The sequence below is a fragment of the Sus scrofa genome, chromosome 2, assembly GCF_054392235.1.
Source record: "Sus scrofa isolate SSC_HxYL_T2T_F1_AM1 chromosome 2, Sscrofa_HxYL_maternal_Yorkshire_Landrace_v2.0, whole genome shotgun sequence".
Taxonomy (NCBI): Eukaryota; Metazoa; Chordata; class Mammalia; order Artiodactyla; family Suidae; genus Sus; species Sus scrofa.
Window position 1 is genome coordinate 20,578,601 of NC_139384.1, and position 25,499 is coordinate 20,604,099.

Consider the following 25,499-nt stretch of genomic DNA (forward strand, 5'->3'; position numbering starts at 1 on the left):
ACATTTCTTAAAAGTGAGCATCACAGTAATAACGGTAATAATAGGAACCAGCATTTCCAGTTTGCAAGCCTTTTTCATCTCATCACCTCTCCAACGCTCTGAGAGGCAGATCTTTTTTATTGCCATTTTTCAGGAGCAGCAGAGCGTCCCGGATCTGGTGAGGAGCAGAAGCGGGGTCCTAACCGCCTTCTGTGGCCCTCTCAGTTCATGTTCGCGGTCCTGCCCTGTGAATGATGACATCTCATGGCTACCACGTGTCAAGCACCCATTCTTGCCCAGATCTGGGGAGCACTTTACGAGCGTCAGTTTTCATCCTGACAGCAGCCCAGCGAGGTGAACTTTTTTTTTTATATTCAATGTAAAGATGATGTAACTCAGAAAAGGGAAGGGCAGAACGGCAGTCTAAAGAGTGTTGCTGAAGTAGAAGCCCATCACTTTTAGAAAACTGTATAGGAAGGAAGAGAACAGAGCTCCTAATGGGCTCCTTAGGGAAAGTGGATGCCGGGTAATGGAGAGTGTCTCCTCCTTCTCCACACCTCCCTGCCCCCGGCCCTGAGCCCCCAAAGCACTTTGGCTGTTCCTGTGAGCTGTTTCCATTGCTGCTCTTGCGTATTCGTGTGTGTGTCTGTCTCCCGGGAGCTGTGGGCTCCCCAAGGACAGACCAGGACCCTAGCAGCCAGCATGTTGCCTGGCACACAGGAAGCGCCCAGTGCAAAGGATGGTGGGACGGCCTGTGCTCCCAGCCTCCTGTCTCATGGGCTTGGGAAACTGAGAAAACAGAATCACAACACCCAGGGCTCTATCGTTCGGCACAGGAAACTCTATCCAGCCTCTTGGGATAGACCATGATGGAAGATAATATTAGAAAAGGAATGTATATATATGTATGATTGGGTCACTTTGCTGTACAGCAGAAATTGGCACAACATTGGAAATCAACTATATATATATATATATATATTTTTTTTTTTTTTGGTCTTTTGTCTTTTCAGGGCGGCACCCACGACATATGGAGGTTCCCAGGCTAGGGGTCTCATCGGAGCTACAGCTGCCGGCCTATGCCACAGCCACAGCAACGCCAGATCCAAGCCACATCCTTGACCTACAGCTCATGGCAATGACGGATCCTTAACCCACTGAGCGAGGCCAGGGATCGAACCCGCAACGTCATGGTCCCTAGTTGGATTCGTTCCTGCTGCGCCACAACAAGGACTCCCATCAACTATAATTTTTAGAAATATTAAAAAAAATTCCAGTTACGTACATTGTTGCCAGTTGCCTGAGGTCTGTACTGCTATAATTTCTACTTCTGCCGTAGCTGAATTACTTGCTAAAATTCACCTAATAAGTCAATGTTGGAACTAATACCAAGTTGTTTTGATGTTTGGGGCTAAATGCAGTAACCTGCTTTTCTCTTAGTTTTAAATGGAGAAAAACAAATATAATCAAATCTTTTTCAGGTGATTGAGGAAAAAAAAAAATAGATACCCAGGGCTCAAGGTTTACCCACATCAAACACCACCTAAGGTGTGACTCCCTCATCTAGCACCCTCATCAACTCTTCCCTGGCTTCTGTTGGCATACCGCTAGTGACAGGATGCTCACTACTATTAAAGCAGCCCTTTCTTTGTTGGAAATCTTGGGGCGATTGTTTTAAGTTCCTCCCTCTATTGATGTAAGTCAGGATCTCCAGTATATCCAGTGGTCACACCTAGGGGAGCTCTAGTAGCTCCTCCAAGTCAGAGGAACAATCAGGGGGTGTCACTGCACACCAATGAGGAGCCCTGCATGGTGGGAAGGCAGAAGTAGTAACAAATGAATTCATCATCCCCATTTGAGCCCGCCTTGTTAGGGTGGTGTGTTGTGACTCGGGATTGTCACAAAGACTACGATCAAGTCCTGAGACTCAAGTCAGGTGGATCTTGGGTCTGTGCTTCACCCAGCACAGCTAGGAACAGTCCTGATCTGTCCTCACATTCGTTCATTCACTCATTCATTCATTTTTGGCCATCACTGGCCAGGTGTGTGGCTCCAGGGAGCAAGGATGGTGGCACTGTAGGTCACAGCGGTGCCTCAGAATCAGAGTTGTTACCTTGGTAATCAAGACAGCTAACAGTCACTGAACCCTTACCATCCGCCAGACACTTCCTGTTTACTTCCGTGTAAAGGGCACAACTTCTCCTGCCCAGTCCCCGCTCCGGGGCGGGCAGTGGGAGTCTGCCTGGCACGCCAGCCCTAAGATCCTGGCACACAGTCATACCCAGTACGAGTGAGCTGCTGCCATTGAAATCTCCACACCCATAGGCAGTTCCTACCATTGTCCCCCCATTTTGTACACGGAGAAAACTAGACACCTAGAGGTTAAGCAATTTGCCCAGAGCCACAAAGTCACCAAAAGGCTGAACCAGGATTTAAACCTGGGCAGTCTGATTCCAGACCCGGCTTGATCAACTTTTAAGGAACGAGGGCACTAAAAACTCTGAGTTGGAGTCAAAATGCCCATCGCCAGAAGCCTAGGGACCCACTCACCTTTCTCTGCCCCGTTTGCTTATCTTGTGAAATGGAGCTTGTCATCAACCTTACTTTCCCCTTCCTTCCACCTCCCTCCCATTGTGACCATGAGCCAAGATAAAGAGATGCCAGGCATTTTTCTAAGAAGGAGGGTGGTAGGAGTTGGGGTGGGTCACAAGGGGTTGAAATGAGCCCAGAATCCAGGGGGGGGGTGTGCTTCTGTAGGAGTCCAGTTGTTTTCCGTGGAAAGGCTCCCAGAGACCTTCTGGAACCCCCCAAATCCATTCTTACCTCCCTTGCCCCCACAGGTTATTCTGACATAAAAGGTCTTACCACTGTGCCTCCTTCCCTCCCGCATGTGCCAGGGAGCCCCGGATAAGATCTTTTGTGAAATGTATAGCAACATGGCTGAGGCTGGATTTTAGGGTGGAGGATGAAGGTGTGTATTTGCCGGGAGGGGGCGCGGGTGGGGGGGGTGAGGTTGATGGTGTCGGGTTATTTGACACAGTCACGCCAAGCAAGGGGGGCTGAGAAGGGTAAGCCTAGGCTGGAAGCCAGAAGGCTAAATCAAATCAAACGTTAATGACCGCTCTCTGTAAAACGCGATCAGTCATCCCCGGCTCACAGGGTGCTGCTGTGAGAATCACTGAGACTCGATACTTGTAATGCCTTCAGCACACAGTGCCTGGCACGGCGCGGGCGCTCAGCAGATGGGAGCACTGTTGTATACGTGTGTTATTACACACTTGGGTAGCTACCAGCCAAAGCAGTCCGTCCCTTCCATTTTAGACACTGGCCTAGGCCCCAGGGGATACCCCAAGGATATTTAAGACAAGGTGGCTTGCCAACCTATGGGGGTGTTGAGAGTCTCACGAATGGGGCGCAGTCTTGAGAACTCGCCACGAAAGTCTTCCTGGGCGGCGCAGGCCCTCTGGTTGGATTCCCTCTGGGCGTGAGCGCGCCCCCCGCAGGCGATCGCCGGGAAAGCCTGGGCTGCGAAGCCGGGGGGCTCAGTCCCCCCAACCCCTCTCTCCCGCCCGCCCCGGCGGCCACCCTCGGGGGCGAGGCAGCCCGGCGCGTGGGAGGGGACGGCGCGCCATTGGCTTGTGCACGGAACCGAGAGGAGGGACCAGCGCGGGCCGCCAGACTCGGGCAAACCCCGGCCGCGCAGGGCGCCGCGCGCAGTCCAGCCCGCCCTGCCCTGCCCCGCGCTGGCGGCGCGATGTGAGGCGCCCGAGGGCCCGAGCGTCCCCCTGGCACGCCAGCTCCGCGCAGCGCCGGCGCCAGCGGCGCTAGGAACGTAAGTTCTGCTCCCCGGCGCCGCTTCGGAGCCTCGCACTTTCCCCTCCCGCCGCCAGCCGGCCGGTGCCTGCGCAGCGCAGCCCAGCGGGGCTCCTGCGGCCGCAGGGACCGCGGGGGACAGTGAGGACCCCGTGCGCGCGAGCCGGGCGCCCCAGCACCTTTTGGCGCCGGCGGGTTCTGCCGGGACCCCAGGGATCCCCCTTCCTCGGCTCTCCCAGGCGCCGTCCCGCAGCCCCTTCTGGTCCTCTCCTTCGAGCTCTCCGCACGCTGCCCTTTCCTCGGACTCGATTTCCCTCTCTTCCGCCGGCTTCCTGCCTCCACCGCCTCCTCCCTCTTGGGCTGTTTATTCTTCCCTCGGCCTCCCCCTCTCCGGCTCGTGCTCTCCGCCTCGGAGCGAGAGAGAAAAAGGGAGCGGAAAGCAGTGTCTCCCTCCCTGGGGTCTGACTCTGTCCCCGCGCTCGCTTCTCTGTCCCCACCCCCTCCATCCCTGCCCCGGCCCTCCCTCCATTGTTCCCGGGTCCGGAGAGTGTGCGGCAAAAACTTGCGAGTCCGCGTCCTCGCCCCCGCTGGGTCGCGGAAGGAGGTGGCGGAGTTGCCGTTGCCCACAATTCTGGTCCGACCACGGTTCGGGGGGCCGTGGGGGCGGGGGTGCTGGCCCACGGCTCCTGCCCGGGGTTCTCAGCCCTTAGACCCGGGTCTCAGAAAGTGGGTGGGGGCCTGGAACTGGGAGATGAAAGGCCCCATTAGAGGGGGGCGGGGAACGAGACCGGGAGACCCCGGGCTCTAGGCTGCAGGGGCGGGGGGAGCAGAAGCGGAAGCCGCGCCTAAGCCCTAGCTGTTGGGGGCGGGTAGGGGAAGCACAGGTGGAGACCGACGCCCCCTACTCTCCTCTAGATCGTGCAGCTCAGCGGCACCCGGGCCGTGCGAGGCCATTGTCCCGGGTTAGAGTGGGCTGGGACTGCCGGCCTTGGGCGGTATACTCGCACCCACCTCCCGGGGGGGGGAGGCGGTGATCTGTAAAGGAACCCGCAGAACGCCGCGCCCACCCCCGGTGCCCCTGGCGCGGTCGGGCGATCGCTTAGCTTCCTCCCTCCCTGCCCCCACCCGGTCCGGGGCTCCCGCCGCCTCCACCTCGGGGCCCCAGGGAGGGACAGACAGCGGGTTTCTACGTGGGAGCTAAGGGGGCGGAGGCGGGAGCCCTAGGAGGGTGGAGGCCGAGAACTCCAAGGCTTCTCCAAAGCTCTCAGCCCAGCGGCGAGAGCCGAGGTCGCCTCGCCGCCCCACCGCCCCGCACTTCCTGGTTGATTTCCTTCAAACTTTCCTGGTGGGGTCGTCCTGCGAGGAGAAGGCCCTGGGGATGCCCACCCCACCTGAGCCCTGGTCTTGGATCTCCAACCCTGGTGGCCTGTGGAGAGGGGGCTGATACCCTATCTTCCTGTAGCCCGCAGATCCCAGGGACACGGGGGGCGGGGGAGGGGGTGTGGGAGGGGATGTTGGGAGGGAGATGGAGGGGGAGGGAGGGTTGTTGGAGAGCCGGGAGGGGGCAGAGTCCATTCTTTAGCCGTCCCTTACTCACCCTCAGCCCAGAGGGAACAAAGATTTTTCTCGTTGGGTTGTTAGTCAGTAAGAAATAAGACTGCATATCCTCCAAGCCTCTATTATCCCTTCTGTAAAATGGGCCCCTTGCCCCCCCCCCATCCCCTTTCTGCTCCATTGTCTTGGGAACCAGCCGCCCTGGTTTTCTCCGTTTCTACGCACATGCTGTCAGTTTGAGTGGAAGGCTGAGGCCCAAAGCCCTCTACCCAGGTTTGGCTGTCAGCACCTGCTGGACCCACCGCTTGGACCAGTGCAGGGCCCTGCCCACAGGTGCTCCACCTCCACCCCAGATTCTCCCTCCCCTCCCTCTGCTGGAGGGAGCACCGGCCCCTCCCGGGTGGGGGATGGGAGGAGGAGTGGAATTAACAGTGACTCGCAATGTTCACACAGCCCTGGACCCGTCTTTACTTTCTTTCACTTATTGAACGAAATGTTTGCGAGGGCTTGGCCAAAAATGGTGTAATGAACAAAGTGCCAGGTACAGTTCTAGGCCCTGGGAGACAGCTGTGAACAGAATAAGAGGATGCTTGCCCTCCGGGAACTGACACTTAAAGCGGGGGAAAAATACCTAAGAAAGTATATAAACAGATAGTGTATTGGGAGGTGAGAGGAAGCAGGTGAATGTTGGGGGGATGCTGAGGCCAGGGGCGGGGTTGCCATTTTAAATAGGGTGCTCCTGGAGCTCTCCCGGAGGAGGTGATGTGTGAGCTAAGATTTCGAGGGAGTGAGCTGTGGGGTTAGCTTCAGGGACTAAAGAGCCCGCAGGGGACAGCCTGTGCAAAGGTCCTGAGGCTGGAATGTGCCTGCTGTATCTGAGGAACTGTAAGGAGCAGGTGCAGCTAGGGTAGAGTGGGGCTGGGGTGGGGAAGAGATGGGAGACCAGGCTGGCTGAGAAAGGGATAAGCCTCCCCAGGTCACCCATGAGGGAAGCGATGCTCAGAGATGGCATATAAGGAACTCCAGGGGAAGCCACTCGGGAGTGGCAGCAGCTGCAGGGTGGGGTGCCTGATGTTCTGACTCCCAGCCCATATTTTCCCTACACCCTGCATCTCAACCATTTATCCACAACAATGGTTGTGCCCCTCCCAGGGCCAGGCCTGGCTGGAGTGCTGAGGACTTGGACCGGAGCCAGCCAGGCTTAGTGCCCCAAGGGCTCCATATTCTGCCACCTGTTGCCAGCCCCCTCCCCAGCTTCTCCCTGCCCACCTGTCATCAGTGTACTCAGGGCAGCATCTTCCTCCTGAACCAGAGTGTCCCTTGTTCTCTCGTCCCATTTCCTTCTTTTGGTCACCCCCTTGTAAGCATCCTGCTCTGTATCCAGGCCCCTAAAATGGGACCTGTTCTGAAGCTGATGTGGTCAAGGGGGCAACTGAGGCAAAGAAGGTGAGCGTCCCAGTCTGAAAAATAATAGCAACATGATTTTTGAGCATTTTCTATAAACAGGTACTGTTTTAGGTGCTCTTTGGGCATCTTCTCATCTGTGGGAAGTGGGTGTCATTATTACACCCATTTCACAGATGAGGAAACTGAGGCCCAGAGAGGTGGTATCACTGGTCAAAGGCCATGCAGGTAACAAGTGGTGGAGCCAGGATATCGGCACAGGCCATTTGAGTCATACCTTCCTCCTTTACCCACTAAGCTAGAACCCCAAACCCTGGGGGAGACTGTCAGTTCCAAACTGATTCTGGCCCATCACAGTCCTGGGAAAAGTACAGGGATCCTTCTGCATGGCTCCCCCAGCCTCCCCCCCGCCAAGGGCAAATAGCTACTCGCTTATGAAAAAGTTGGCTCAAAAAAACGGGGCATCTCTTCCTGGGGGGGAATCTCTCTTCCTGCCCTGCTCTCCTCCCCTCCAAGTTTCTGAGCATCCGCAGGGGTGGGTGGGGGTGGGGGGGTTGGGGGGGTGGAAGGCTTGGGAAGGGAGGGGGAATGTGTCCACTCTTTTCTCACGAGAACTCTGGCCCCGTGGGCTCTGGAAGCGCCAGCTGCCTTCGAGGACCTTGACGTGGTCGCTGGGCTGAAGGGGAGGCTGGGTTGAAAAGGACAGGAACGCTCCATGTGTCCTGTGTCCCTTGGTGGGTGACAGGAGGGACAGGGAAGCCCCTCTCAGTGACTTCTGAGTGGCGACAGATGGCTATCAGAGGGCTGGACCCCCGCTGGCCCACAGCGGTGGTTTCAGAGCCTGGCTGAGGCCCCCAGGGATGTCCCCTCCTCACCCCCTCGCCCTGCCCTGCCCTCTCACCCTCTCCAATACAGCAGGGAATGTTTATTTTTTGTTCCCAAGGGTTTGGGGATGATTGTTGATGATGAACATTTGGGCTTTCCTAAGTCCTTCTGGAAATTAGGCAGCTTCAAAAGAAAGAGAACTAGTAGAGCAATGGGAAGGCTGTGTTTCGGGAGCCAAGGAGAGAGGGGCTGGCACTTGGGGGCGGGGCAGCCAGTGCTGGGGTCGTTGGAGCTGGAACGTGGCTGGCCATGTGGCTGGGGATGGACAGGGTTTGGAAGCCAAATCACCAACACTGAAGCCAGGCGGGGCCCAGGAGACTACACTCCCCCCCCCTTTTCTTTTCATTAAAAAAATTTTTTTTATTGAAGTGGAGTTAATTTACAATGTTGTGATAGTTTTTGCTGTACAACAAAGTGATTCAGTTATACACGTACGCGTTCTTTTTCAGATTCTTTTCCCCTATAGATTTTCACAGAATATTGAGTAGACTTCGCTTCGCAAGACAACAGGTCCCTGCTGACCATCTATTCCATATACGTTAGCCACATTCCCGTTTTTTAGATGGGGAAACTGAGACCCAAAGTCGGGGGCCCTGGCTTATCCTGATGGCAAGATCTGCCAGTGCTCCTCAGCTGTCCTGTCTCCAGCCCAGTGACTCAGGGTTTACCCGCCAGCCTTCCAGCTTCAGTGCCAACCCTCGGCTGCCAGCTCCCGTGTTCCTGGAGGTTCTTGGAAATGGGGCGTGGAATCCCTTTCTTGACGACACAGCTTTGTCATGGGGATGAGTTTTTGCTCTAGCAGAATTCATATCGTGTTCTTTGCTCACCCCCGCCAGTTAAGCTCTGTCATCCTCGCCCTTTGCAGCACCCTTGACCCTGACACAGGGCCCCGAGCCGGGTGGGGATGCTGGTACCCGGTAGTGATGCTGGTCCTGGAGCGAGAGACGTGATGAAGCGGCCCCGCCCCCCACTGGCTCACCAGCTACTTGAGAGACAAGGCCGCCTAAGGCAGGCTGGCCTTTAGATAATTACACTGGGCTCTCTAGGGACACACTGTGAGGAGGCCCGGCCTGCGCCAGCCTCGCCTGGGCTTCTCCCCTTAGCCTGCATGCCCCGCGGAAACCCCCCCGCCCCCCAAACCTGCACTCCAGAGGCCACCGTGATGATGTCCGCGATGCCACTGTGACTTCCTCCTTTTAGTCCAACCCCGCTGACAGTGTAGTAAGGCAGCATTGTCACCTTCATTTACGGTGAAAGAGGGGAGCCCCCAGCAAGTTCATCTGCCCAAAGGCACAGAACAGATGAGGCCGAGCCCGGAGATGGGGTCCCTGGAGATTTGAGAGCCGCTCTGCCTGAGGGCCGAGGTGGAGGGTTCTGGGCCGTAGGTCTTTAGGTCCCATCTTTTCTAAGGGGAGGATGGTGCCCCAGAAGGGGACCCCGGGAAGAGGATGGAGGCTCCGCCCCTCCCGCCCCTGCCTGCTGGGCTCGCCCTGCCTCCCCTCCTCTCTGGCCAGCCCCCCCCACCCCCTCCCCCTCCGCAGGCTCCAGCTGTCACTGCCCCCACTCCTATGCTGCATGCCCCAGACCCTGCTTCCAGCTCTTTTGCACCAACGTGATAACAGAACAATGGGTCTCCCTGTAGCCCTTCCAGGTCCTGCTGGAGTCACAGGGCCTTCATCCAAAGGAGGCTGGACCCCAGGGAGGAGTGCAGATGCTGGCAAGCCGCCAGGGACATTCAAGGGGAGATGGGATGGGAAGACAACTTAGAGCTTAGGTGTTTTTTTTAGAGGTCAGGTTCACCAGGCACACCCCCCCCCCCCAGCTCCCCTCAGAATATCCAGTTAGGCACAGGTAACTTGGTTCAAATTTCAGCTCTGCCACTTTCCCCAAGAGTCACCACTTGCCTGAGTCACTTGGGCCTTCATGTCCTCATCTGTAAAATGGGAGTCCTATTATCGCCATCCTCACGGGGCTGTGGGGTTACAGGGATTTCCTGGTCTGGAAGTACTTGTTCCCGCCTCCTTTCCTGGGGTGGCTGTTGTGGGGGCATTTCTTCTTAGCAGATGGGGAGGGACAGGTGTGCTGCCCCTCCAGCAGAGGGTCTTGTTGGCAGGGGAAGGGGTTCTTGGTTGTGACGCTCAACAGCAGTGACACCCCCCCGAAGCACGGGAGGCTCGGCAGCTGGTGGATGTTCTGGCCCCAGGCCCCTTCCTCCACTCTCCCCCCCTCCCCAGTTGGGTTCCTAAGCTAGCCCTCGTGAGGGCACAGTCTCCATGAAGGGGACAGCTCTGCAGTCCATCTGTTTCTATGGAAACCAGGCTTCCTGGGAGGGCTACAGGGGGGTTGGCAGAGGTCTCTAGGACCGGCAGGGCAATGATGCCCCAGCCCCATCTGATCTGCTGCCAGGGCAGGGCTTGGACAGCTGCCCTCTTAGTGTTGTTAATTGCTGTCCTTTAGGGAACACATCCCAGGGGCCAGGCCCCTCCGACACCCTTTTCTCAGTCTGTCTGATCGCAATCTTGTGAGCTAACAGGTCCTCGTGTGGTTTCACAAATGAGGAAATGGAGGCTCAGAGACGTTAGGTAACTTTCCTGAGGTCAAAGAACGATTAAGAGAAAGGGCTGGGGTTTGGGCCCAAGTTTGCCCAGTCATTAAGGAGCCGGCCGCCCCCATCCTTCCCTGACAACTCACGTAACCGCCTCTCCGCCTTCGTTTCCTGGCCTGGTTCAGTCTGGGGGGGGGGGGTTTTGCTTCACCCCTTCCGCCGTGCCCCCACTGGGAGCTCTTTGGGATTGTTTTTTTCTGGCTTCAGATGAGGAAGGAGGAGGGGGCTGCAGGGGAGTCAGACCTTGGCCATCAGGAGGCCTGGGTATCCTTCCCCCAGGAGTTCCCGTCATGGCTCAGGGGTAAAGAATCCGACTTGTATCCATGAGGATGCAGTTTGGATCCCTGGCCTTGCTCCGTGAGATCCCGCGTTGCCAGGAGCTGTGGTGTAGGTTGAAGATGCGGCTTGGATCTGCCATTGCTGTGGCTGTGGTGTAGGCCGGCAGCTATAGCTCCGATTCAACCCCTAGCCTGGGAACATTCATATGCTACAGATGTGGCCCTAAAAAGACAAAAAAAAAAAAAAAAAAAAAAAAAAGAAAGAAAAAAAAAAAGAAAAGAAAAAAGAAAGAAAGAAAAATCCTTCCTCCCACTTTACTTTGTCACCAGTTTTTGTTGAGCTCCTCACGTGCCCTAAACTGTCCGGGCCATCAGTAACCCCTGCCCCGTGGCTGTCACCTTCCATTCACAGCAGTGGCTGTGGCTTTCTGAGATGGGGAGGTCTCACCCCCTGTCCCACTCAGGCTCCATCCCTTTCCTGAACACCCCAGATGTCAGGACCCCCCTTCTTGGATTCTTCAGCACCCCTGATCTGCTTGCTCGAGGCCACCTGGCCAGAGGAGGTGGTGACTGGAACCCAGCTCTGCCTGACTGCACGGCCCCTTCCTTGCTCTCTGCCACCAGCAGAGCCCGCCCGCTTTGGGGCTCAGCCCTGTCCGGTGCGTGTTTGGAGCCAAGCCTACCCTCCGGGCTGCCAGGTCTAACCAGGTGTGTTCTAGGTGGGCTCAAAAAGGCCCACTTCCCTTGGCCTGACCGCCCCTCACGCACCTGTGCTGACAAAGTGCCGCCATGTCCCGGGGCCGGGGGAGGGTCTCAGGTGGGTACAGGATCAGCCCTGGTTCAGATCACTGGGTCTCAGGGAGGCCAGCTGGCCGTGAAATGAGGAGGATGGGCTGGAAGCGGCCGAGGCAGCCACTGAGAGTGGGGGGAGGGGCATGGTGCAAAGACCCCAAGGAACCAGGGGGCACAGGGTGGGTAGGGGGGCTGAGGGCAGGGAGGGCTATCCGGTCCAGTCGTGGTTCAACAGGGGGAACACCTTCAAGGACAGTGATTTGTCAGTTTATCGGAAATCGAGGGCAGAGAGGCTGGCCTGGGGCAGACTGCGCAGGGGCGCAGGGGCGCAGGGGCGCGAGCGCAGGCTGGGGGCTGTTAGCCACTGCTGCCCTCCTCGCCTGGCAGGGCCTCCAAGCGAGCTCCCGCCCTTTCCCCTGGCCCTGGGCAGTCTGGCACCAGCCTGGCACCCCGGGGGAGCCCTGGGGGCCCTTCAGGAGGCAGCAGGGGCCCTGGGAAAGGAAGCATGACAGCTGTGACAGCAGGATTTTTCCACTCACACGCCTGAATGAGGAGAGGGAAGGAGAAGTTGCTGAGCCAGGACTGGCCCCAGGCAGGGCAGTTCCCCGCGGCAGGCCGGTCTTCCTCTCCCTCCTCCAGCACTTCTGCAGGGTGGGCCTTCTCACCAGCCCCGTTGCACGGGGCCAGAACTGAGCCTGGGAGAGCTACAGTGTCCTGCAGGGCCAGGACTGGAACCCAGGTCTGGTGGCACAAAGCCAGGGCTCAGCTGGGGTGAAGGGAGGGCGTCGGGGAGGCTCCCTCTGTCCTCTTAGGTTAAAGTGGGGCCAGTCTGCACAGAAACACCTGGAGTGGCCTTGAAAAGGAGACAAGTTCACAAACAGATCAGGGGTGGGGGGTATTGTGCTGCTGGGTGGGGTCCCGCGTCCCTCCCCTGGCTCACAGCACTGCTTCACTAAATGCCCTCTCATTGACGTGTGCAGGTGCCATGCTGCGTGCTCTGACCAAGCTTCTCGTTTTGCCCCTAGACCTCTAGGCGCTGGGAATTACTGCTCCATTTCACAGATGGGGAAAACCGAGGCTCAGGGCAGTGACGTGACTTGTCCACTCAACAGCCAGTAAGACGCACACAGGACTGAGCCAGGCAGCCCAACTGGCCTGGGTCTGAAGGGTTAACAGGCCGGGGAGACCTGTATGAAGGACTCGAGCAAAGCCTGCGCGTACTTGGTGCTGGTGATGACGGGGACAGAAGGGACCACTCATGCATCATGGGCGGACAGGAATCATGCATCATGGGCGGACAGGAATGGTTCCTGCTCTGGAAAGCAGTCTGGCCCTTTGTCCTAGAGTTAAAGGTAGCTTTGCCGTCTACCGCGGTATAATCCCACTCCTGGGTGTTTACCTGAGAGCCATGAAAACTGGTCACACAAAAACCTGTACACAAATGTTTGCAGCAGCTCTATTCCTTTTTTCTTTCTTTCTTTCTTTTTCTTTTTTTTTTTTTTTTTTGTCTTTTTGTCTTTTCTAGGACCGCACCCACGGCATATGGAGGTTCCCAGGCTAGGGGTCCAATCGGAGCTGTAGCCACCAACCTACACCAACCTACACCAGAGCCACAGCAACGTGGGATCCGAGCCGCGTCTGCAACCTACACCACAGCTCACGGCAACGCCAGATCTTTAACCCACTGAGTAAGGCCAGGGATCGAACCCGCCACCTCATGGTTCCCAGTCGGATTCGTTAACCACCGCGCCAAGATGGCAACTCCAGCAGCTCTATTCCTAATTGGCAAACTCCACACACAACTCAGATTGCCTTTAGTGAGTCACATGGTGAACGAACTGGTCCATAGATGCTGGTGTATGTGGCCAAAGGGAAGGGGCCCCGCCAGTCACGCAGCAGCCTGGATGCATTTCAGAGGCAGGTGTCTGAATGAAAGAAGTCCGTCTCCAAGGTTGTATGCTGTGATTCCGTGGATGTCACAAAGTTGAAAAAACCCAGAACTATAGCAACGGACAACAGATCGTGGTTGCCAGGGGGGAGGGGAGGGTGTGACTGGGCGTGTCCTGATTGGCCGTCGTTACTCGGATCTGTACATGTGCTAAAATTCATACAACTCTAAACCGCAAAAAAGGTCCTTTTTGCTGTATGCAAATTAAAAAATAAAAGGCCAGAGGGGAGGCCGGAAGAGGAAGGGTGGCGGCCAGGCTGCCCCATGCTTCCCTGGTGGAGGCAAGTGGCTCTCTGGTCCCTGTGGGCAGCCTTGGGTGCTCTCCCTGGCAGCAGGAGGGATGCCAGGCTGATTGCAGCTGCTACCTGGACTCGCAAGAAGGTGGTGACAAGTAGCTGAGGTGTGCATCCTTGAGGAGCAGGGCAGTTAAATTCTGGCTGCCCCCTGCCCCGGCTCACCTGCATCTGGCACTGAGCTGCCATCCTGAGCACTACCAGCCATGCCCTGTTCCCCGGGGTGTGTGTGTGTGTGTGTGTTCTGACATTTCTTTGCTGGGGGCTTTATTTTGTTTGAAGATACTGGGAGGCTGGAGAACTGAAAGTGACGTGGGGACACCTGCACCCGGGGCTGGGGCTGGGAGGGTGACTTGCCTGGGGCCCCAGCACAGGAAGACCTGAATCTGAGGCCCTGTTGGGGGCGTCCAGCAAGCCCACCTTGCTGCCAAGGGCCAGCAACTTCTGAGCCTGTTATTGGGGGTTGTTTTCCTGCCTTGCTGGAGGGTGGCTGCGGGTGGGAATGAGGTGCGGGAATACGGGAGGCTCCCGGAGCTGGTGGAGCCCATGGTGGAGGTGGGGTTACTACCGTTATTCACCTAGTCTCTGTTGACCCTCATGGGGCTCAGTTTCCTCATCTATAGAATGGGTGTAAATGGTGCCCGTCTTGCAGGGGGGGCTGTGATCCGAGGAGCCCAGCATCCCCGCCCCCAGGACCAGCTTCCAGAAGCCTGTACCTCACTGTGGTTTACCCTGTGTCTCCTCCACACAGGTTTTGTGCTGGCTGAAGGCGAGGACAGCCACTCAACTCACTTCAGCGTCACTCACCGTCACCCAGCCTAGTGCCCGGCCCACAGTAGGTGTCCAAGAGATGGCCTGAGGTGGAGCTGGGGGGAGGCTGGGATTGGAGGCCGGCCAGCATCGTGGGCAGACACGGGGTGGGCTGTGGGGAGAGGTGCTGGGTGCTGGTGGCCAGGAGGGGCAAGGCCAAGCCAGCTGCCATAGAGTCCCGCCAGCACCCCTGGCCGTCCCTCCTCTGGCCCAGCCGGCTTCTGTGGACACCGCCTCCCCTTTTCAGTGCTGGCAGGTTTGATGGAGGTCATCTGGGGAGTTTGGGGGAGCGGGGAGGGCTTGCTGGCCAGAAAGGATCATCTGGACAAAAGTTCAGTGAGGGCCTGGACCCCCAGCTCAGGAGCCCCTACCCAGGCTTGAGGAGACCCTTTCCTCTTGTGGCAAGACCCACCCAGACCCCGGTTTACCCCCTGCCCCCCGGGAACCTGTAGGTGTGGTCCCCCTCCAGGCCTCAAGCCTTGTCCTGGGGCCGCCCTTCCTCCGGGGCTGCCTGTAAGTGCTCTCCTGCCAGGTCCCCAGGGAGGGGCCACATCCCAGCTGGAAGGCCTTAGGAACACCTGCCCTAACCCATTTTATACATGAGGAAGCTGAGGCCACGAAAGGGCAGGGACCTACCCCCTTTCATCACACAGCTGGGTGGTTGCAACTCATGGGACTCAGTTTCCTCATCTGTAGAATGGGTGCAAATAGTGCCCAGTGCTGAGCCTGGGCCCTCGGCGTCCTCCTCCTGTGTGCACCTGCTGCCCCAAGCTGATAAGGAGGCCTTCCCAGGCCCTGGGCTGGAGTCTGGCCACCCCCTGAGATCTGGGAGCTGGGCAGGATCAGAGGCTGAGGCCCGTGTCTCCCTGCAGCCTCCCGCAGAGGCCGGGCTCAGGACGAGATGGCAGCCAAGCAGCCCCCGCCCCTCATGAAGAAGCACAGCCAGACTGACCTTGTGAGCCGCCTGAAGACCCGCAAGATCCTTGGCGTGGGCGGGGAGGACGACGACGGGGAGGTCCACCGCTCCAAGGTGGGCCCAGCTCGGAGGAGGGGCCTTGAGCCGGCCACCGGCGGGGGAGCGGGGGGCGGGGGGGGGGGTCCGCCTCTAAGCACCGATTTGGGGCAGCCATTCTGGCCCGCCCTTTGGGGAGAAGAGTAGCTGAGACCCACATGGATGCAGGGAGCCCCAGGAGTTAGCTCATTTTATTAGACATTTAATGGACCATCAGGGGAATAGTAGCAATAATGAAAACAGGTCGTTAGAATGAGTTGCGTGCTTATTGTAAACTTGTTAGGGTACCAGCTGCTTTGTAAGCATTACTTAATTTTCTTGCTGGCCCCGGGAGATGGAGTTTCAGTTATTAACCCCTTTTATAGATGAGAAAACTGAGGCTCAGAGAGATGAAGGACTTGCCCTTGGCCACGCCCCTCAGTGCTGCAGCCAGGCCCCCCCAGTCTGGCAGACCCCCCGGGCTTGCTTTCTCAGCCGCTGTACTTGAAGCATTTTCGGCTTCCTGTAAGCTCTGGTGTCAAGAGGAGGCAGGTGGGGGGTGTGTGTGGCTTCAGTGTGACCCTCCCAGCCTGGTTGCCTCTGACCCTTCTGTGTCCACAGATCAGCCAGGTCCTGGGCAATGAAATCAAGTTTGCGGTTCGGGAGCCTTTGGGGCTCAGGTGAGCATTTACGTGTGGATTTTGGTGGGGGGGGCGGGGTTGCGGGGAGGGGCTGCATGAGACCCCATCTCCTTAGCCTCGCCCCTGTGCCGCCCCTGTGCCGTCTTGTCCTCAGTACCACCCCATCTCATGCCCTCCCCCAGACCGGTCATCCCTGGCCATCGTGGCTGGAGGGGGGAGGGTCCCGTGGGGTGTGGCTGTGACCTTCCTTTCCACGTCTCCCCAGGGTCTGGCAGTTTGTTTCTGCTGTGCTCTTCTCCAGCATTGCCATCATGGTGAGTCCCTGCGCCACCCCTGGGCTCCGGCCCCCTCCCCTGCCCCGGCACCCCTGCTGCCGCTCCCCCCGTTGGCCATCATGCCGAGGCCCCATCTGTCCAGGCTCTCTGGCTGCCTCCGTGAGCTGTTCTCCTGAGATCCATCCCCACCTGTGCCCTGCCCTGAAGCATCCTAGATCCCGTGGTCCATGGTCCAGACTCCTCGTCCCTGGAAGCCCAGATCCTCTGTCCTGGCTTGGAGGGGCGGGGGCAGTCAGTGTCCTGACCCTGGACTGCTGCTGGGGGAAGGAAGAGATGTCCAGGGCAAATTTCAGCAGTGACTCCCTCACCCTGGGCCTCCTGCCCGCTGTCCGCAGGCCCTCGCCTTTCCTGACCGGCTCTACCATGCAGTCTTTGATGCAGCCCATGTGACCAGCAAGACCCCCATCCGCCTCTATGGAGGCGCCCTGCTCAGTGAGTATTGCTGAGGCGCACTCTGGGCAGGTGATGGCAGCTAGGGGACCAATGGAGGCTGAGAGAAACGTGGCCAGCCTTTCTTTGTGCAAGGGCTTCCTCTCTTCAGCTGATGTCTGTCTCTGCTGGGTGTGTGCTGCCATCTTGTGGCCACTGGTGGAATGTCCCTGGGGATCGAGGCTCTGTCTTTGCTTTCGTCTGGGACAAAGCACTTCAGTGCTGTGTGTAGTGCACCAGCTGGGCATCGGGGTACAGAGATGCATGAGGCCCGGGTTCTGCCCTCCGGGGCCTCAGAGTCAGGAGGAGGAGGCAAAGTCAACACAGTGTCTGTAAAACACTAATTTTTGAACCACTTTTGTTTCCTCTCCAACCGGAGTCACTAGAGAAAGCAGTGCCTATTAAGAGGCGCTGCATTCAAAACCCAGCGCAGAGTTCCCATCGTGGCTCAGTGGTTAACGAATCTGACTAGGAACCCTGAGGTAGTGGGTTCGGTCCCTGCCCTTGCTCCGTGGGTTAAAGATCTGGCGTTACCATGAGCTGCAGGGAACCTCCATACACTGCAGGAGCAGAGGAGCGGTCCTAGAAAAGGCAAAAAGACAAAAAAAAAAACCACCCAGTGCTGGGGAGTTCCCTGGTGGTGCAGTGGGTTAAGGACCTGGCATTGTCACTGTAGTGGCTCAGGTTGCTGCGGTGGCATTGGTTCAGTCCCTGGCCTGGGCATCTCCGCATGCCATGGCCATAGCCGAAAAAAAAAAGAAAAAAAATGTAAAACAAAAAACCCGGCCCTGGTGGTGTCCTTTCTCTTCTCCAGAACATTCTATGGTTCCCTAATGCCTGCAGACAAAAGCCCCAGCTCCTCCCGTCCCTGGCATTCAGGGTCTCTATGAGCTGGATCCAGCCTCCCTTCTCAAACCTCTCTCTCCCACATCCATCCACATTGGGCCCCGGACTCCAGCTGCACCTTATGAGGCCCAGCCCCCAGCTTCAGCCGGCCTCTGTGCCTCTGCACAGGGTTCCCCCAGTCTTGTGCCAACTGCACTTCTGCTCAGCCTTTTTTTTTTGGTCTTTTTGTCTTTTCTAGGGCCGCTCTTGCGGCATATGGAGATTCCCAGGCTTGGGGTCTAATTGGAGCGGTAGCCGCTGGCCTACACCAGAGCCACAGCAACGTGGGACTGCTCAGCCTTTAAGGGCCAGCGCCGGAACCTCTGGGGTTGGGGGTGGGCTGGGGACTGGGGTGGTTTCGGGCCCTTCAGCCACATAGTGGCAGAGCTAGCCTTAGGGGACGATGGGCCAGGGCGGATGATGGGTAAGTTTCAATTTGAAGATTGTGAGTGGGGGCAGGGGGCGTCTGGGATGCTGCTGAAGGGAGGGGGACCGGGTCCCCTGCCCCTGCCCCAAGGGGGCCAGTGGATCAGCCCCCTCCCCCCACCCGTTGGCTCTTTGTCCCTGGCCCCAGGCATCTCTCTGATCATGTGGAACGCTTTCTACACGGCTGAGAAGGTTATCATCCGGTGGACTCTGCTCACCGAAGCCTGCTACTTCGGGGTCCAGTTTTTGGGTGAGTCCTGAGGTGGGCGGTGTCGGGGGAGCTGATGGGGGGCGGGGTGGGGGCAGCGTGGCCCCTGGCCTCCCGACTCTTGCCCCTTGGTTTCCCCAAAGTGAGGAAACCCCGGGAGGGGGAGGGGCTCGCGTGGCAGTGTTTACCTGTGCGCCTGCGCACCTGTGCTCACCCAGCCGACACGTACCTGTATCTTCCTGCACCTGCAGCTTCCCACAGCCCACCGCTCCCCTGTGTCCTCGGCCCAGGTGTGATGGCCCACGTCCAGTTTTGCCCACAGGCTCGCCCCCATCCCTGCCACGTGGGGGACATCACAACCGACACGCCAGTGGGGTCGGGCAGCTGGCAGGACATCCCAGCTCAGGGTGGAGGGGTCTCCCCATGGGGGGAGGGAGAAATATCCTGTCCTCTGACCACTGTCCCCCCACCGGCCTCTCTCCCACAGTGGTCACTGCCACGCTACCCGAGACGGGCCTCGTGTCCCTGGGGATCCTGCTGCTCCTGGCCAGCCCCCTCGTTTTTGTCGCCATCAGCGTTTACTACTATTACCAAGTCGGCCGAAAACCCAAGAAAGTGTAGCCTCCGGCGGGGCCAGGGGTGCCTCTGGGGCAGGGAGGCCTGGAGGCCTCAGTTTCCCGTTGGTTCCGGGAGGCAGGAAGGGCCCAGCAGGTGGGGGTGGCCGCCTTGCTCTCCTCCTGGGCACCCCCCGAATGCTGTGATCACCTGGGCCCTCAGGTCTGGGGAGGGCTGGGGCCTCTGCACCCCGCCCTCCTCCCCCCAAGTCCTGCCTCCTTTTCTTGGGTCTCTGGGCCTCTGGATCCCCCGGGCAGACACCCACGGAAGAGGCTAAGTCACGGGGCAGGATACTCTTCTTTCTAGAAGAGGCAGTGGACTGCCACCTGCCGCGCCCCGCCCCCCCCCCCCCCCCCCGCCGCCAATCTAATGCCCAAGCAGCTGAATGTGGCTTCTGTCCATTGCTGGAAAACCTGAGAACTTGACCCCGGGCTCCTACCCTTCAGTGCGGGCCCTCTCCACATGGAGGGGCCCCTCTGCCCCCTAAACAGCCCAGCTGCAGGCTGGCAGGCAGGCTGGCCGTCTTAGAGCTGGCATGTCCCTTTCAGCCTTCTGTGAAGTGGGCTGCAGGCAGCCAGAGCCCTGTCCCCAGCCACAGGCCTGGCCGCCACAGGCTCTTCTAGGACCTAGCTCTTGGCTGCTCTGTCTCCAGTTCCTGGGAGCTCCTGGGCTCCTCCTGCCCCTACCTGGCCTGGGTCCAAGTTTGCCGCAGGCCTCAGCCACAGGCCAGCCGTGACAGGTGGATGCCCAGGTAACCCCCGATGGAGGCCACCTGTATGGGTTGGCGTTTGGGGAAGAGGAAGAAAGAAAAGCACTTCCTTGTCCCTTGGCACGTCCTCCAGGGTCCCCTCATCCGCCCTGGCCCCATCCCCAGGGTGCTGCCCTCTGGTCCTCCTCTGAGTGGCCTCTGAGGCCTGGCCAGGCAGCACTGGGTACCCTTCAAGCTCGACAGGGGAGAAAAATAGAAATATTTCAGCACGGCATTCTGCAGTGGCTGGGGGGTTAAGGATTCCGCGTTGTCACTGCTATGACTTGGATGCAGTCCTTGGCCCAGGAACTTCTGGTTGTGGCGGCGGCATGGCCAAAAACAAATTCCAGCAGGCCACCTCCTCTCAGGCCCAGCCCGCATCAGATGCCCTGGAGGAGGCGGAGCGCTGGCCCCCTCAGAGCCCAAGCCCCCTGCAGGCTCAGCCTGTGTGTCCCCCAGTTTCCTTTACCCGCGTTCCCTCGGGCACACCAGGGATGGTGGCCCCCAAGTCCTGGGGACAGATGTGGAGAGAAGCAGCAGCCCAGGCCCCCGCCCTGCTTCCCATCTTGGAATAGAGTGTTTGGGGGTGGGGTGGAGGGTTCAGAGGCGCAACCCAGCGTGGCTGCTGCCACGTGGGCTTCTGCTGGGAACCCTGCCCTGCCCTGTGTCCAGCTGCCCCTGCGGCCACACACCCAGTGACATGGCCTCTGCCCAGCAGATGGTGGCACCACTGCTCACAGTGGAGGAGAGAGGGCCAGGGGGTTGTGTGCCCCAGGCTGTGCCGTTGGTACCGGGGTTGGGGGGTGGGGTGGGGGAAGCAGAAGGGAGCCTGGACCCTTGGGGAGGGCACTCACTTTCCTGGCCTCCATCTCGTGCTGCTGAAGCCTGTGTCTCCCCGCAGAATCCTGCCCCTGCCGCCGAACCTTTGGGCAGTGGTAGCAGGGGCTGGTGGGTAGTGTCCCCAGGCCAAGGCCATGTCCCCTCAGCAGACCCAGACTTTCTGAGGCCTGGCTAATGCGATGACATGTGGTGGATGGTCCGTTCTGATAACCGCTGGGCATGATGGATGGATTCCCCTCACCAGGGCAGGACGAGAGCAGGAGCTTTGCACTGGGCATCTTCTGGGGCTGAGCCAGCCAAGCTGGGGGGCAGGGGGGCCCTGTCACAGCCTCACCCCACAGGGTGGTGATGAGGGCCCATGGGGACGGCGCTGTCCAGGCTCTGGCACAAAGCAGCATAGTGAGGCCTGGAGGGAGGGGGCCTGGCAGGCAGACTCAGCCTGGGGAGGTGGGGGCACACGGAGGCAGAGTGGTGGCCTGGGAGAAGGCAGAGACAAAGGGACAACCTGACCCACAGCCAGTGACGGAGGCCCGGTGAGGGCTCAGCCGCCCCTCCCCACGGTTCGGGAAGGCCCTGAATGCCTGTTCCCAGGCTCGCACTTGCCAGGCTCCTGCCCCAGCCCCGCCCCCACATCAAGACCACCTCTCCTCACGATCACTATTTATTCTTTGTTCCTTTTTCTTTTTGTAAGAAACAGTCACAAAAACCAGTGCAAAACCATCAGTGTGGGTGTCCTGTTTTATATTACAAAAACTCCTTCTTGATAGATAATATAAAAGGGGAGGGGCTCACGGGCAATAAACACGATAAATTAGCTCTGCTCTCTCCTGCAAGGAACATTTACAGATTTCAAAATAGATTTTCCACAAAGGACCCACTGGGGAGGGCAAGAAGGGGCTTCTGGAGAGAGGGGGTTGCTAGGGCCTCGGAAGGTTTTGGGGGGGGGGGTCCTGTCTGGGCCCCTTAGGCATGAAGAGGACAGAGGGGACACGGGAAGCTGGGGAGAGGCCAAGAATTCTCCCAGAGACAGCAGGAAGGTGGCCTTGGTACAGGGCGGAGTGACGAAGTGTAAGGTCTTCCCTGGCCGGGTGGGGGGTATTGGCAGAGAAAAATCCCAGTGGAGACTTACTCTGCTCCCCAGCACCCCTTCGCCCAGCAGCCCCAAACTGCCATTAGCACCTGTTGTGGGCGGTTGTGGGTGGGGCCTGGGAGAGGCTCCAGCCCGACTGGGGCTGGGCTTTGCCTTCCGGCGCCCCCTCTGGCAGGCTTGCAAATAGCTACCAGCCTGCTTCCCCGTCTCCAGCCCCAGTGTGGTCCTTCAGGGCAGATCAGGACTCCTTGGCCGCTTTCTGGAGAGCTCTGAAGAAGGATGAGTCTCACATCTACCCTTGAACCCACCTCGCCCAGTGTTCCCCTTTGACCAGCCCCTCCTCTCAGGGGGTCCCCAAAGGGGTGATACAAGATGCCTGGCTTTTCTTACCTCGAAGGCCCCAGGTTCTTCTGGGCCTTGGGGATCAGAGGGCTCTGAAGCCTGGGGCACTCCTAGTCTGGAGCCCCATAGCTGCCCAATTTGACCCTAAGTCCTGCCTAGCCAGCCTGATTTTTTTGGGGGGGAGGGTGTCACCCTCACTCCAGCCCTTTGCCTCTGCCCGGAAGTTGGAGCTAAGCTTGTGGATGGGCCTAGAGAGGGGTAAGCCTCAGGCCCTTCTCAGGCTGGGCTGGGGTACAAGCTGCACAGCCCCCTGGGTCCCTGGGATGCCCAGTAGCTGGGGAGTTCACAGCATTACTTACAGAATTTCCAAGGCAGGTGGATACAGGGACAATGTGGAAAGACCCAGCTCGGAGACCAGGAGGGAGGGCCGGACTGGTGGGGACGGGACAGCAGGAGGGTGCGAGGGGGAAGGGGAGAGGTGGGAGGAGGGTCAAACCGAATCTTTGCAGCAGGCACAGAGCTCTGGCTGCATCTCAGAAGGGGGAAGGTGGCAGAGCAGGGGAGCACTGGGCTCTAAGCTGCTGCTCTGTCTCCCAGTGGCTGGAAAGCTGGAGGGGAGGCTGGAAGCTGGCAGAGGGCTCCTCCCAGACTCTGAAGAAGGACAATGTAAAGAGAAGAGCAGGTACCATACTGATCTCCCAGCCCACGCCTAGGGCAGACATTACCAATCAAGTTTGAGCTGTTCGGCAGACAGCACTAATCGAAACAACACTGGGATTCTTCCCTGGATCCCAGACCAAACCTCAGATCCTTGGCACAGCCTCCGGCAGCCACTCCTGATTGATCAAGGTTGCGGCATCTTGTAATACGGTTGCTAACACTGGTCTATAATCTGAGACCTGTGTATGAGGGACAGATTTGTGGGTGCTCTGTGGGTGTGAGTGAGTTTGTGGGGAAACCTCTCCCTGCCAGATCTTGGAGGGGGCACTCAGAAATGTGCTAAGGACAGTGAAAGCACAGGAAACCATGACACAGCAGAAAGGATGAGAGGCCCCGGGGCTTTCTGACCTGGAGATGACGGGACTCAGAGGGGACCATGTGTGGCCTTAACATTTCGGTAAGAAGAGCGAGCACGTGGGATGTCATGGACAGAGCCACAGAAAACAAGAAACCTCTTCCGTGTATCGAGCTGATGCTCAAGTCAGAGCAGTCCAAAGGCAGAAACCTGTCTTGGGAGGTAGTGAGCTCCCTGTCCTTGGAGATGTGCAAGAAGAAGGCGGAGAAGTCTTGGCGGGGATCTTGCGGAAGACATCCATGCTGCAATTCTGAGTGGGGAGAGGAGAACCAGATGACCTTGGGGGTTCCTTCCAGTCCTGGGAGCCGGGGAGTTAGTGGAGAACAGGGAGGGGGGGCGGTGTGAAAAAAGAGGCTGTGATGTGTGTACATGGGTGTGTTCCTGGGACTGACAGAAAGCGTGGGGAGGTGGGAGGGAGGGCAGAATCCAGAACTGTCTTCGCCATGGAGCCGGGAAAAGGCAGTTGCTGACCAGCCTGCCCTCTCTCTTCTGCGGAAACCAGGGCGCGGAGGCCAGAGAGGGGTGGGAGCAGCATGCCTGCTGGGACCGACAGAGTCTTGGAAGGAGGGACAGGCAGCCTGCGGATGGCAGGTTCTTGGTCAGAACTGTCGTGCATGTGCTGTGTGAGTGTGGATAAGAAACTGGCCCTCTCTGGGTGCTCCAGATTATCTGGCCCAACAGATGGGGAAGCATGGACCCTACCAGCTGGGCCATTCTTGGATCCAGTGTCTGCAGCCCACTCTTGGCCCCAGCCTGAGGCAGGGACAATTCCATCCCTGGAGGACCAGGGCCTCCTTGGGGTCGCTGGGGTTTGGCAACCTCTCTCCACAAATTTCCTTTCGCCTCCTTCTTGCCTAAATCCTTATTTTCTTGGCACCAGGTCCTGAAGTTATGAGTCGAGGGCCCAGGCCTGGTGCTGTGGGCCAAGGGCACGGCCTGGCCCTCGTGTTGCTTTGGTCTCTAGTCCAGACTGCATCCCAGGTTCAGGTGCCAGGCCCCTGCGCAGAGCCCGTGGCGCCCACTCTGGAGTCCAGACGGGCTACATCAGTCCATATTTTTGTCTTCATTTTGTTCTGTTAAAAAAATAGCTATTTTCCCCCGGCCCTTCTCCTGGCCACTCACGATGGCCTCACCTCCTCCCCCCAGGGGGGGCCAAGAAGGCAGGGGTGCGGGGAAGGGGAGGGCATTGGGTGCTGGGCTGTGGTAGGCGGGGTGAGTCTTCAGGCTGCAGGCCACACCCTCTACTGGATGCCCCGGAAGAGGCACATGGCAAAGATCATGGCAAAAAGCTGCAAAGAAAGGCGTTGGTTTGTCAGGCTGGGCCCACAGCCCTCCAGGGAGCTGCCTGCCCTGCGACAGGAAGAGGGTGTCACCCATCCCTCTTAGCACATTCCCACTGCAGGGACTAATGACATTGCCCTGGAGGCAAGCCCCACTAGCCAGGCTACTGTCACCTTCATGCAGTGTAGTCATGAAAAGAAGGGGGCTTTGGACATGAGTTCAAATCCAGCTCCTCTATGTGCCAGCAGCAAACTTGCGCCAAACACTTCCTTCCTCTGGGCCTGAGTCGGTACTGAGAGCTTCGCCTGTGGCAGGCACAGTTCCCAGTTCTTTCTCAGAAGCAATTTCAGGGACCAGGAAGCAGGGCACCGAGAGGTCACATAACCTGCCTAAGGTCACACAGCTCCAGCGAGGGATCCGGGGTTGGAGGGGAGGCATTCTGACTCCAGAGGCCATGCTCATAGCCCCTGCACTCCCCCACCACCCCACGTCAAGCTCACAGGAAGGTGAGCTTGAAGCCTAAAATGATAACATAATGAGGCCTGTTAGATAGCAGAGGCTTAATTAAAAGTTACCAGGATCGTTATTAACAGGCGGAAGAAGCCGCCCTCCCCCAGATTGGGAGCACGATCCCTGCACACCTGTCCGAGGGCCCTGGGTGGTGGGGTGGGCAGAGACCCTGACCCAGGGAGGTCCGTTTATTCAGACTGGCTGATGCCCCCAAGCCAGAGTGCTTCTTGCAGGGAGCTTAAGACACAGTCGCAAGACCACAGGCCCAAGGCCGGATCTCCAGGAGGGACTGTGGGATGAGGGAAACAAGACAGACGATAAAAGTCCCCATCTCGGAGCTGGGTTCTGCCTCCTGCGGGGGCCACCGCTGGGCTGGGGGGCTGGGTGTGAGGACAGCAGGTCAGAAACACAGACACTGCTTCATGAACTCCTACTGTGTGCCAGGCTCGCAGTTCCCATCACCCGCAATCCCTATAAGACCCCGGAAGCAGGCTTTTAACACCATTTTGTAGATAAGGCAACTGTGGCTCAGCATCCTGTGTGTGATAGAGGCAGAGTGGGAGCTGAACTCTAAGAGCCTGTGATCTTTCTGCAGGGGACCCAAGCCTGCCATTTTCCGGGGTCAGGGGGAGCCGGTACAGATTTATGTTTCTTGTTCATTGCTTCTCTCCAGGAGAGGACTTGTTCACCTAGAACGGTGTTGGCACACAGTAGGGGCTCCA

General features: G+C 58.4%; 2 protein-coding genes across 7 annotated transcripts in view; one reads left to right on the plus strand and one right to left on the minus strand.

The window, feature by feature from the left end:
- Window positions 1-3,609: 3,609 nt before the first annotated feature.
- On the plus strand, window positions 3,610-21,202 carry TP53I11 (tumor protein p53 inducible protein 11). 3 transcript variants are annotated; one of them, XM_021083156.2, is made up of 9 exons: window positions 3,610-3,811; window positions 12,336-12,662; window positions 14,303-14,386; window positions 15,234-15,391; window positions 15,974-16,032; window positions 16,259-16,307; window positions 16,664-16,760; window positions 18,217-18,318; window positions 18,764-21,202. In XM_021083156.2, the coding sequence occupies exons 4-9, from the start codon at window positions 15,263-15,265 to the stop codon at window positions 18,895-18,897; spliced, it is 570 nt and encodes a 189-aa protein (XP_020938815.1). In that variant the 5' UTR covers window positions 3,610-3,811; window positions 12,336-12,662; window positions 14,303-14,386; window positions 15,234-15,262; the 3' UTR covers window positions 18,898-21,202. The 3 variants fall into 3 exon arrangements, with proteins under 3 accessions (XP_020938815.1, XP_003122897.3, XP_013849838.1); XM_003122849.7 differs by lacking the exon at window positions 12,336-12,662; XM_013994384.3 differs by lacking the exons at window positions 12,336-12,662; window positions 18,217-18,318; window positions 18,764-21,202 and having other exon boundaries at window positions 16,259-17,285.
- The window catches only part of TSPAN18 (tetraspanin 18), a 207,417-nt gene continuing 203,045 nt past the window's right edge, over window positions 21,128-25,499 (minus strand). For all 4 annotated transcript variants that reach the window (XM_085010089.1, XM_085010090.1, XM_021083155.2 and 1 more), the window contains one exon: window positions 21,128-24,275. In XM_085010089.1, coding sequence (XP_084866215.1) covers window positions 24,228-24,275 — 48 coding nt within the window. In that variant the 3' untranslated portion in view covers window positions 21,128-24,227. The remainder of the gene's footprint in view (window positions 24,276-25,499) is intronic.